Source organism: Cydia pomonella, chromosome 26 (genome assembly GCF_033807575.1).
Source record: "Cydia pomonella isolate Wapato2018A chromosome 26, ilCydPomo1, whole genome shotgun sequence".
NCBI lineage: Eukaryota > Metazoa > Arthropoda > Insecta > Lepidoptera > Tortricidae > Cydia > Cydia pomonella.
The window spans coordinates 2,947,945-2,960,896 of record NC_084728.1 but is presented as its reverse complement, the minus strand read 5'-3'; the positions used below and the strand labels follow the sequence as shown (position 1 = coordinate 2,960,896).

General features: G+C 36.9%; 1 protein-coding gene across 8 annotated transcripts in view; it reads left to right on the top strand.

The window, feature by feature from the left end:
- LOC133532155 (probable nuclear hormone receptor HR3) overlaps positions 1 to 12,952 on the top strand; it is a 194,558-nt gene that overhangs the window by 165,751 nt on the left and 15,855 nt on the right. For all 8 annotated transcript variants that reach the window (XM_061870695.1, XM_061870689.1, XM_061870696.1 and 5 more), the window contains 2 exons: positions 3,978 to 4,091; positions 7,705 to 7,818. In XM_061870695.1, the coding sequence (XP_061726679.1) occupies positions 3,978 to 4,091; positions 7,705 to 7,818 (228 nt within the window). The remainder of the gene's footprint in view (positions 1 to 3,977; positions 4,092 to 7,704; positions 7,819 to 12,952) is intronic.

The following is a 12,952-nucleotide window of genomic DNA, read 5'->3' as shown; positions in this document are numbered from 1 at the left end:
TGCTGCTAGCATCTACGGCACCATGCCGCAGGGGGATAGTTTTATTTTATTTTAAGTCTATTTTTATTTATTTTTAGATCTAGGTTTTAAGATTTGGTCCTAATTATAATATAAATAAATATATATAAATAATAAATACAAATTATAAAGGGTTCTTGCAAATGTCTCAAGTCAATTTAAAATCGATCTTTACACGTGTCTCCTCAAATGAGCGAAAACATTAAACTCAAATTAATACGATAAGCGCTATATTTTGGTGACAAGGATTTCGATTATAAGCTATTTGGTTATATGTACTTATAAAAGGCGGGACATTTTCTTGCTCATGCACTGCCTGGCATCGTGGTTCAGAGTCAAAAAACTGTTCCTCATCATTGGTCATTGGATCTAAAATCCTCGGCTGGTGCGCGTTTAAAGACTAGTATGTAAGAGGATTTTAGATCCAATGACCAATGATGAGGAACAGTTTTTTGACTCTGAACTACGATGCCAGGCAGTGCATGAGCAAGAAAATGTCCCGCCTTTTGCAAACTGGAGGATGAAAGGTTAAAAAATATTCAAAATTCAAAAAAAAAAAAAATTCAAACAGACATATTACGTAGCGTTGTCCCGGCAACTTATCCCAAGAATTGGCGTAGGCACTACTTTCTACGGAAGCGTCTGCCGTCTGACCTTCCAACTCAGGGTAAACTAGTCTTTATTGGGACTAGTCCGGTTTCCTCAAGATGTTTTCCATCACCGAAAAGCGACTGGTAATTATGAAAATGATATTTCGTACCTGCATCGTAAAATTCATGGGTACACGCATCAAATGCAGCGGATCAAACAAGGTGTCAAAAGTATCTACAATTCTGTAACAGCTTAACAAAATGTGAAGGTTTATGTAGAACAATTAAGATGGTAAAATATATACTCTTTAAAGTAAATTTTAAAGATTTATCTATATTTGGAAAAGTTATCCGGAATATCAGATACTTTTGGTGCGTTGTTTCATCCGATACTATTGAGGCTGACTGTACGAGCTGGGGGCGGGAATCAACCAATATTATTGGTTGTACAGTCAGCATCAATAGTAGCGGATGAAACAACGCGCCAAAAGTATCTGACATCCCAGGTAACTTTTCCAAATTTCTAAAATTCACATTCCAAAGTATATGTTTTACAGTCTTAGTTGTTCTATATTAAACACATCACTTTTTGTTAAGCTGTTACAGAATGCGGATCAAATAGCGCTTCATAAGTATCTACACTTATGAAGCGCTATTTGATCCGCTACTTTTGATGCTGACTGTACAACTTGAAATCAAGCGGAGCGGAGAATAGAACCAATGTTATTGCTAGAAAGGCAGCCTTTTTACCATGTCCGTATGTCGGTCCGTCTGAGTCTCATTTTGACAATGGTTCTCAAAATTAAGGATTTCTATAGGTATATCTATTACAAAATCCACTTCCTGTCCAACAAAAGCTGTCGAAACGGCAGGATATACATCCTCTATCACAATAATTAAATGACAGTTGACAATTAACGTTGCGACACTATTGTTCGTGGCCGCCATTTTATTTCAACTTAGCTGGACATTTTTTCGGCTCGACATTGTCTTTTAAGATTTGCTAATCATTAGACATCGGATTTTTGGGGGCAGATTGAAACGACAGATTAGGTTCAGCTCAACGAGGGGGGGCGGGTTTAGGGTCGGCAACGCGCATGTAACTCCTCTGGAGTTGCAGGCGTACATAGGCTACGGAGACTGCTTACCATCAGGCAGGCCGTATGCTTGTTTGCCACCGACGTAGTATAAAAAGAAAGGTTCATGGTAGACCGCCTGTTTTTTTATCTCTGCCTGTGTTTCTTTTTTTATTAAGGTGTGCAATTTATTATTCAAGTAGGCATATTACAGTGCGCTTATGAACGTCAAAAGCTACACCGGCTCTAACCCTACGCCTGTGACCCGAGAAGATGTAAATCCCCGCTCAATTGGAGGAGGGTATCCCAATATGGACCGGCGAGACACATCTTTTCAAAACATTACAGCTAATAATTAACGTGCATTAAATAAGAAAATATACAATTTAGATTACTATAGAAGTATTAAGTGTTTGTATTGTACATACTCTCCCGGCCGGTTTCGACAACGGCAACTGTTTCAGCTCCGTTGAATGTGTTCGTGTGAGCATGTGGTTCGCGTAGTCGATTTTATTTGCGAAGCCCCGTGCACACGACGGGCAAGAAAGCACACCATTCATAATCATACGTAAGACCCGCTGGTGGGCGGGCTTTCAGCTCATCCCGTCTGATATTTTATTGTATTGTAAAAGCATAGATAATTGGGTTTATCGATGTAGGAACTCCCTACTTTGTCATTTAATTTTGCCCCCAAAAATTCGATGTCTGCAAATAATAAATAATAATAAATAAATAAATATTATAGGACATTATTACACACATTGACTAAGTCCCACAGTAAGCACAATAAGGCTTGTGTTGAGGGTACTTAGACAACGATATATATATAATATAAATATTTATAAATACTTAAATACATAGAAAACACCCATGACTCAGGAACAAATATCCATGCTCATCACACGAATAAATGCCCGTACCAGGATTTGAACCCGGAACCATCGGCTTCATAGGCAGGGTCACTACCCACTAGGCCAGATCGGTCGTCAAGCAAATCATAGTTACAAAGTTGACATTTTGGAAAAATCTGCATAAAAATAAAAACCGTGTAAGGCAAAGGACCACAAACTATACCTTAATGTTATTGTTACATTTGTTAACATTAATTATTTATGTTATTTATTTATAAGTAAATTAAACAACATAACAGTTAAGCTAAACCTCGTCTTGTCCTAAAATTAAGGCCGCAATTAGACCCGTGTTGTACGTGCTTCATTTATGTATCTTATTTCTGAAAATACCTATATAATATGTAAGATTCGAGTGGCTAATTTACTATATTTTAAGCTTGGAATAAATTTAAAGCTGTCTCCTGTTTGGTGTCTCGGCAGAGCGTTGGAGTATCGATCCAGAGGCCGTGAGTTCAAGTCTCACCCAATACAGTAATTTTTCATTTTTTAAATGTATTCTAAGCTTAATAGCATTCGTTTGCATACGTTTCTGCTTGTTAATAATTAATTTACTATATTTTGCCGGTCCCATATTGGGATACCCTCCTACAATAGGGATTTAAATCTTCTCGGGTCAGAGGTGTAGGGTTAGAGCCGGTGTAGCTTTATTTGACGTTCATAAGCGCATTGTAATATGCCACTTGAATAATAAAATATCTTTATCTTTGTACCAATTTGGCACTATAGTGATTATTTATTTATTTTATTTTTATTTTTATTTATTTCAAGAGAAAACTTAAGTGGTAGGTATACATATTTTTTCGTCAAACTGTGGACAGTTTGTTGGCGAATAGTGCGCTCCAATATAAAGCTAACAATGTTGTGTCATACCTACTCATACATTATACAAACTTATTTTAGTAGGTGAGTCTGTGTTAAATGATTAGTTTAAAATGCTTAATTACTTGTAGGTATCAAAACTTACACAGCTATTTAGTTATGATAATCTACCTAAGCTGACATACTAAAATGACAGAACTGAATCGATAAATTAGGGCATTAACTGTAATTTTTGTGTATTATATCAGCTTAATTCCATACGTAGTATTTTGTAGCAGCGTGTACCGGGAGGTCATCGACCCGCAAGGTCGGAGCTCGGTCATTGAACCCTCATCCCGCATACGGCAATGCCGATTTATAAGACTCTATTCGAATTCGTCATATGGCCGTTTTAGGTATCGTATCATATATCATATTTTCATCAGAGAGGAAAATGAGGACTACGTTGGTGTGAAAAAGTGATTTCGCGCGGGTCCTCCACTTTCCTCTTTAAAAACCTAATTAAACCCTGTACCACAGATTCTTGTACAAAATGTCTAATATACATCTTTCTGTTGTTGCAGCCCAAATCGAAATCATCCCCTGTAAGGTCTGCGGGGACAAGTCATCAGGAGTCCACTACGGAGTCATCACCTGCGAGGGCTGCAAAGGCTTCTTCAGGCGGTCCCAGAGCACAGGTCGGCTTCATTTATACGTGCTTTTACCCTAAAACGTCATTTTAACTTATTCTGAACTTATCAATCACATCTATACATCATTTTTGTCATCAAATAATCACAAGTCACAAACACGTCATTTAGATCACTCCTATACATCAAACATTCACACCAATTAAGTCATTGTTTTGTCATCACGTGATCAGGGGTCATTTATACGTACGTTTACCCTAAAACCTCATTAAGTCACTTCTAAACAGCAATCATTAAACCATCACGGATCATTTATATATGCTTTCAGTCTTTCACCCTAAAACTTAAGAGGCTGTCAACACCCAATGTCCTTGAAATTGATGTTACTTAAACAGTTTTTTAAGAAAGACTATTCGTTTTAGTCAAGTAAGAAAAATATATGTTCATATTAATTATATTTCAAAGACCGTGGTTGTACTCGATACACGATTGAACGAAATCGGCTCGATAGAAAATAATTGCAAAGATTGGTCTTAAAATCACAATTAAACGGTTTTATGTCTTTATTGTTTTGACTTATGGGTCTGCAATTAAAATCACAATTTCAAAACATTTATATCTAAACCGTGGTCGAGTTAAATATTACACTAATAATCCACTTTTTTTATTTAAATATTTTTCTTATTATTCCCTTGCCCAGGCCCAGTAACATGCGACAGTGCTATCTCATTTACTCCGATACAAATAGACAGTGTGCGCGCTTTAGGTATTGACAGCCTCTTAATATAAATGCATATTTTGAGGTAAAATTGCCCCTTGATTCACCCTAACACGTCATTTAATTCACCCCTAAACGTCGATGATAATACTCCTCATACACACCAATATCTGGAGTATACTACCGACTCATCACCTGCGAGGGCTGCAATGGCTTCTTCAGGCGGTACCAGAGAACAATAGGGCTAATATGGTCGGCTCTTTATTTGTCACCATGCCTGTCACGTTCTAACAAGTATGTAAGTGCGAAAGTGACGCATGACATGACAGGTGATAAAAATGTGACCATGATGCTGCTGTAGGGCTAAGATGGTCGGCTCTTTATCATTTGTCACCATGCCTGTCACGTTATAACTAGTATGTAAGTGCGAAAGTGACGCATGACATGACAGGTGATAAAAATGTGACCATGATGCTGCTGTAGGGCTAAGATGGTCGGCTCTTTATCATTTCTCACCATGCCTGTCACGTTCTAACAAGTATGTAAGTGCGAAAGTGACGCATGACATGACAGGTGATAAAAATGTGACCATGATGCTGCTGTAGGGCTAAGATGGTCGGCTCTTTATCATTTGTCACCATGCCTGTCACGTTCTAACAAGTATGTAAGTGCGAAAGTGACGCATGACATGACAGGTGATAAAAATGTGACCATGATGCTGCTGTAGGGCTAAGATGGTCGGCTCTTTATCATTTGTCACCATGCCTTTCACGTTCTAACAAGTATGTAAGTGCGAAAGTGACGCATGACATGACAGGTGATAAAAATGTGACCATGATGCTGCTGTAGGGCTAAGATGGTCGGCTCTTTATCATTTGTCACCATGCCTGTCACGTTCTAACAAGTATGTAAGTGCGAAAGTGACGCATGACCATGATGCTGCTGGTTGGCTTAAACGCCATTTGTCGTCTTTTAAATGCCATTGTCATCGTCATCGCCTGATGGCATTTAACTAATTTTCACACTTCATCAAAATTACGTTCAAGCTTTAGGTCGGCTTGTTTTATACTCGCTTTTACCCTAAAACGTCATTAAGATCCTACCTTACCGCGAACCACGTTCGACGTGTTGCCTCCCCGTCACACTTACGTACCAATTTACAAGTGCGACAGAGAGGTAACAAGTCGAACGTGGTTCGCGGTAGGCCCTCAGTCCTACACATCAATCATTCACACCAATACATCATTATTTTTGTCATTAAATCATTTATAGTAGTATGGTTTGACGACCGGTCTGGTCTAGTGGGTATTGACCCTGACTATGAAGCCGATGGTCCTGGGTTCGAATCCCGGTAAGGGCTATTTGTGTGATGAACCCGGATATTTGTTCCTGACTCATGTATGTTTTCTATGTATTTAATTATTTATATATTTAGTAGTATTTATTATATGGTCGTCCGATTCCCCACAACACAAGCCTTCTTGAACGTACTGTGGGGCTTAGTCAATTTGTGTAAGAATGTCTCTATTGTATAATATTTATTTATAATTTCTTTCTTTAGGTTTGCGAGTCTTTTCTAATCATAGAAATCACTATTATTTTGTATGAATTTATTCATTTACTGTCCCTTTGTACTGTTTTGTCAAATATTTATGCGTTATCTTATCAAATTCACTTTTGGGTTACCAATACCACTGTTTTTTCAGATCGGAATTTTTATAACCTCAAAAGCAGTGGTTACTTTTGTCCTCCAAAATCAAATCTGAGTAACTATGCACTGAATTATAGTATCGTTTATATATTGTACCGCAATATTAGATATCATAGGAACCCTAGCATTTCGGGAGAAAAAGATAATTACCACTACTTTTGAGGTTAGAAAAATCATAATCTTAAAAAAAAGGTGTATATATATTTAACAATCGTCACTTTCTACCGCTTCCCTAATGTGTTGCAAACACTATTCTATTTTTCCTGAGTTCCAGAATCAATTGTTTTGTTATTGAATTTGGAACCTGCTTTCAATAAAATATCAGAATGAACAATTATTTCAGTACAAAATGATAAGGAAACTTAAACAAGATATATGTATCTGATTATCTGTGGCATCGTAGCTCTCCAACGGATGGACCGATTTCGATGTAGTTTTTTATTAAAAGCGAGTTTCCTTGCGGTGGTTCTTAGCTATGTTTGATTGAAATCGATTCAGCAGTTTGAAGAGTATCAGTTCTTTTCCTTCCCAAAGTGATCTGAGGTATTTTTGGCATAAAATGTTTTTTTTTTGGCATATAGCGTAGGGGTTATTTTTAAATATTTAGTTTAATAATTATTTAAATTTATTTAAGGTATTTATATTTTTTAAATTTAATGATTATTGATTTAATATGGCAGGATAGTGTTTACTTATTACAAGCTTTAGGGTCATCAACTCAACACTGACCTCCCACTTTTTTAACATAGATTTTGAGTAAGGATAGTTTTTATTGGTGAACTTTATCAGTAGGCAGAGAGTAGGTTAAGGGTAGGGTTTTTAAGGGTAATTTAAATCTTAGGGTTGTCATTCCCAATTTTTTGTCGTGTCTTTTCAAATAGATAAATATTTTTAAACTAACACTGTTTGTTTTCAGTGGTGAACTAGATTTAGGGTAGTTGAGGGTTACCACAAAATTTGGAGGTGACCTCAAAAGTTCAATACCCACTTTTATCACGACATGTGTATTTATATAGATATTAAATAAGAAACTATCACTCTACAAGACTTGCGTAGCATATGGCAGGATAGTGTAGGGTAGGGTAGGATAAGGTGTATAGGGATAGGGTTACCACAAAATTAGGGTCATGACCTTCATTTTTTATAGATATTTAATTTGTAGGACATCTAGGGTTGTCACAAATTGTTGAAATAGATATTTAATAAGAAACTAACACAGTATTTTTTTTCAGTGGTGAACTACCAATGCCCTCGCAACAAGGCCTGCGTGGTGGACCGCGTGAACCGCAACCGTTGCCAGTACTGCCGGCTGCAGAAGTGCCTCAAGCTAGGGATGAGTCGTGATGGTATGTAGCTTTATCTTCCTACCCTCTCATCCAGAAACTTGTGTCTCTTTCTAATAGCGAAATTGGCGTGAATCGGATGAATCGCAACCGTAGCCACAGTACTGCCAGCTGTAGAAGTACCTCAAGCTGGGGATGAGTCGTGATGGCATGTAGCTTTAAAAAAATTTAAAATAGTGAATATTTAGTGTCTGTGTGCAATTATGTATGTGCGAGTTGCGGAGACTTCAAAAATTTTTGAAAAGTTTTCGGAATCGTTTGAATTGGAAATTTACCTTTTCAATGACGTATTTTTTTCGGTTGCCACAATTTGGTTTTCCAGACTTTTTGGTCACGATATGACATTATAGTACAGTAGTATACAGTAGTATAGTACGGGAAATAAATTTGATTAACTAATTCACTGATTCATATTTTGCAGTCGGTTAGAATACCCTGAACTCCGAGTACAATTGGTATAAAATCCGGTCTTACCATTGGCTAAGGTACACTTTAGGTATTTGTTAGTGACACTAGTTAAACCCTTTTTGGACTTTTTTTCAAAATGGGCGAGGGTTAAAACTCACAGAATGATTTTAATTTAGAGTCTGATCAAGATAACGCTGCCGCGATTTTTATGGCAAAGACATGCGTTTTATTTTAAACGTCAAGAAATTATAACACTTGCAGGTCTGTGGCATAAAAATCGCTGCAGAGTTATTTTGGTCTTACTCTATAATATAAATGTAAGAAAAAAAAACGGCGATAAAAAATAAAACACAACCGTCCAACCACGTGTGGTATGAGGAAGCGAGCTGGGGTCAACGACCGCTTATCGCCCGTGATAACGCAATGTTGTGTTTATACAGTTGCGAATTATATGCGTGTGGCATAAGAGGCAGCGGGAGCGGATTAAGATTTCATCAATTAAACTTTGTTTTTAATCAACTTCAAAATTTCTGAAGTCATAGTTTTTTTATATCCCAGCAGATACTCAAATAACATATCGATTATTCAATTTTATACTCGATCTTGTTTTTGTACAAAAATTAAGCCGGTTCGTCAAATTGCCACAATCGAATTTACGTTTTAGTGTCTAAGATATAAAAATAAGGCGCAGTGCATTCGAAAATCTCCAATTATACATACCTCCCGGGATAGTTTGGTAAAGTACTTTCCTACAATTCATATTTAACAAAAGTAGAATGGACTTCACAAACTATCTTACATATCAACATTTTATGGTCCTCAACCAGCAGTTACATTTCACTCAATAGTGAAAAAAATACATAAATCACTATAAGTGTGCTTATAACATTTGAAGAGGTCCCTCGATTTTTAGGGTTTCGTGCCGAAAGTGGAAAACGGGACCCTATTACCTACTAAGACTTCGCTGTCCGTCCGTCTGTCTATCTGTCATCTGGCTGTATCTCATGAACTGTGACAGCTAGACAGTTGCAATTTTCTCAGATGATGTATTTCTGTTATCGCTATAACAACAAATACTAAAAAGTACGGAATCCTCGGTGGACGAGTCCGACTCGCACTTGTCCGGTTTTATTTCAGGTTCCCAAGGACTAAACGTGAAGTTATCCTCTTGATTTAAACACTTCAAATTGAAAGATCTTCCAATTTCGAGAACGTTCTCTGTTTATATAATTTCCTTCACTGCGTTTCTTTTGAGTAACGGAGAACGTTCTCAAGAACAACACAATTCTTTAAAAAGCTTGTGACTTGGACCTCTCGCTCGCACCACCCGCCTCCGAGTCTCCCGTCTCGCTTATTAAGCTGAGCTTATCTTTACTAAAATCAATTACTGTTGCATGGTCGCATACGCCATACAATTTGCATGGTCGCATACACTGTACAATTTAGTCGCGAATGCGCCTAGAGGACTTTGTACAAAGTATACAAACACTAGCTTCTGGCCGTGACTCCGTCTGCGTTATTATTTCTGTGTTACGTTAAAAGTACCCTATAAATAAATACACTGAAAAAAATAGATAGCCGAACTAATAACTAAATAGGTTTTGTAACTTTACTAAATAACTAAACTACGGTTATAAGAAAATAAACGTTGCATAAATTTACAAACTTATTTTGTAGTGTATACCCAGTACCTGAACACTGATAGCCAAACACGGTTTTGTAACATATAACACATAGTTCGCAAGTCCCAATTTTTGTGTAAACAGTAACCAAAATTTTGTTACAGTTATGCAAACATTTCTTTCAGTGTAAATAAATATTATAGGACATTATTACACAAATTGACTAAGTCCCACAGTAAGCTCAATATGGCTTGTGTCGAGGGTACTTAGACAACGTTATATATAATATATAAATATTTATAAATACTTAAATACATAGAAAACACCCATGACTCAGGAACAAATATCCATGCTCATCACACGAATAAATGCCCTTACCAGGATTTGAACCCGGGACCATCGGCTTCATAGGCAGGGTCATTACCCACGAGGCCAGACCGGTCGTCAAACCCCAACCCTATGTCTGTTCTCGGGAATTAAACTATCTTCATAGCAGATTTTATCAAAATCAGTGCAGTGGTTTAAGCATGAAGAAGTGATAGACAAATTTATAATATTAAGGAACGTTGGTTAAGAGTGTAAACCTGCTAAATCCATTTTTAAAAGTAGAGCATTTTAAACCTTTGTTTATATACAATAAAGTAAAAAATAAATAAATTACAATTTAGGGTAACCTAGTTTTTAGGGTTTCGTACCTTTTTACGGTATATTATGGGGTCACCAAATAGCGGACCGCCGACCTATAATTTTTTTTTACTTCCATAAACTCAATTATAGTCAGTTCGGAAAGAGAAGAGTCGTGGAATGTATGGGGCCATACATGTCACGATTCTAGACCCGGACAGCGATGTGAATTTTATTTTTAATAACCGGACCCCTGTAGAAAATAATTGGTGACCCCAGGAAAGCCCTATTAGAAAAAAATCTGTTGAAATTTACATTGTATATTTCTATTGCTGTAGGTTAAACCGATAAAAAATATGAAAAATTAAGGGTATAAAACTTATTTTTTTTTACCTCTACCTCTACAACGGTTAAACATACAAACCCCCTTTTTCCTAAGTCATAAAAAAAACTTAAATGTTGATCGATAATCACTTTCAATATATTAAGCAAGTTAACCGACTTAAAAAAAGATTAATGATTTCGGCCAACATGCATAAAAACGATTTGTTTGGCATATATGCGTGCTAATGAGAGTACTGACACACATACATGCACGTAATCGCATTCCTGGGTATTAGAGCGAGACGTTACAGGATCTGACATAATTTGTGAGACAAAAAACACGACTCGATTTTTGTACGTCGGTGGCAATAAGAATACGCCTGATGGTAAGCGATCACCGTAACCTATGCCTACTGAAAAGTATCCTAAGTTTGAAGGGTAGTAGCTTAAGTACAGACTTGTCGGAGAACTAAATGCTGGTGATAAAATGTGGCGTTATCTATGAAAAGGGACCTTATTGTCGATGGCCCTTCCGCCGTCATAAACGATGCTCCGATACTTCGCGATGCAGTGCGGCGTAAGCGCTATCGACAATAAGGTCCCTTTTCATAGATAATGCCACAAATAAAGTTCTAATAAAGTAGGTTCATACAAATAAACAATTGTACCTATTTTATTAATACATCAATTTTCAACGAATTATATTACGTTTTGATCAGTATAAAACAAGCTTTAAAATCATGGCTAACTTTTTTTATTAAACGTTTTGTATTACCTACATTTTATCAAAACCTTTGTGACAGAACTTATGACCTGACTAAGTAATGTTGCAGGCATAGCATAACATTACTGCCGCGAATGTCAACAGCGATATTGCTGTCCGGATTTTTGACATCTGCGGCGGCAATGCAGTCTGCAGTAATATCGCGCTGCAGTATTTTAGTTGTTGGTTGTTTTAGCTTTAACTAAACATTACATTAAGGTTCTCGTAAAATAAAGCTCCGTACATTCTTAGAGCACATAGCTCGACGGCACCGTGCCGTGAGGAGTTGCGTAATTCACGCTAGTGTTGCGACATGCTCGATAAATTATACGAGAAATAGGTAACTGGAATAGCTAGCAATATACGTACGTATGTATACGTACAGGTGTGTCCGTTAGATGTGCCTGGCAGATGTGTCTGTGAATCTGCCAGGGATAGATTGTCTACGGGTAAATCTGCAGCGGACACATGTATGTGTTATTCTCTCCTTGTCGGATATGTCTGTACTCTGTCTGTATACATATGTAGCTGATGCAGTATCTGGGATGTAGCTACTAACTAGAGTACATGAAACGTTCTCTGCTCTGCAACATTTGAAAAGTGTATATTTTAAGTGTTAAGGTTTACCTTCAACTGTTTAGGCTGTGCGCTGCCTGTCAGTATCTATATAAAGGGCATGTTTTATATATTTCTAGACGAGGTATGCTGTATTGTAATGGATATCAGTCTTCTATCTCTTTTCGCTCGTATCAATTGATTCTTTATACGAGTACCTAAATGTGTGACGTTTGCTTCTGAATCTCATGATTGAGCTCACTTAGATACTAAAATCACAGGTGGATTGCTAATTTACTACCCAATCCTGCTTTTGTCACAATTTTGTTCTAAAATCGAACCGTCATTTTAGTTATCTCGGATACAAAACCTTGATGGTTTTCAACCTTGAACGAATCGAAAAATGTCATTATTCAATATATATATTTTTTAATTTTCTATACTGAATTGATTCTCAAGGAGGGATTTTTAAAACAAGATTTTAACACCATTTAATGTCACATTCATCGACCTTTTTATCGACCTCTGCCCCTTCACTAAGCATTGTGCAAAGGCCCGAAGCGTAACATAATTTATCGATGTAGGTGTAGCTATCAACTCTTTATGTAACTACGCGTTTGCTTTGCAGGTAACTATTTATTAGATGAGAGACAAGAAAATAAGGACTGTCAATCTTTATTCAATATACATATATGCACACACGCACACATGCGCGCACACACACACACGCGCGATATAGCTAATCAAATTGATAATGATAATATATGAGATGACAAATAAATAATGAAACTATGTATAATGCATGACCGATTCCTGAAATAGTGATAATGACAAATAGTGT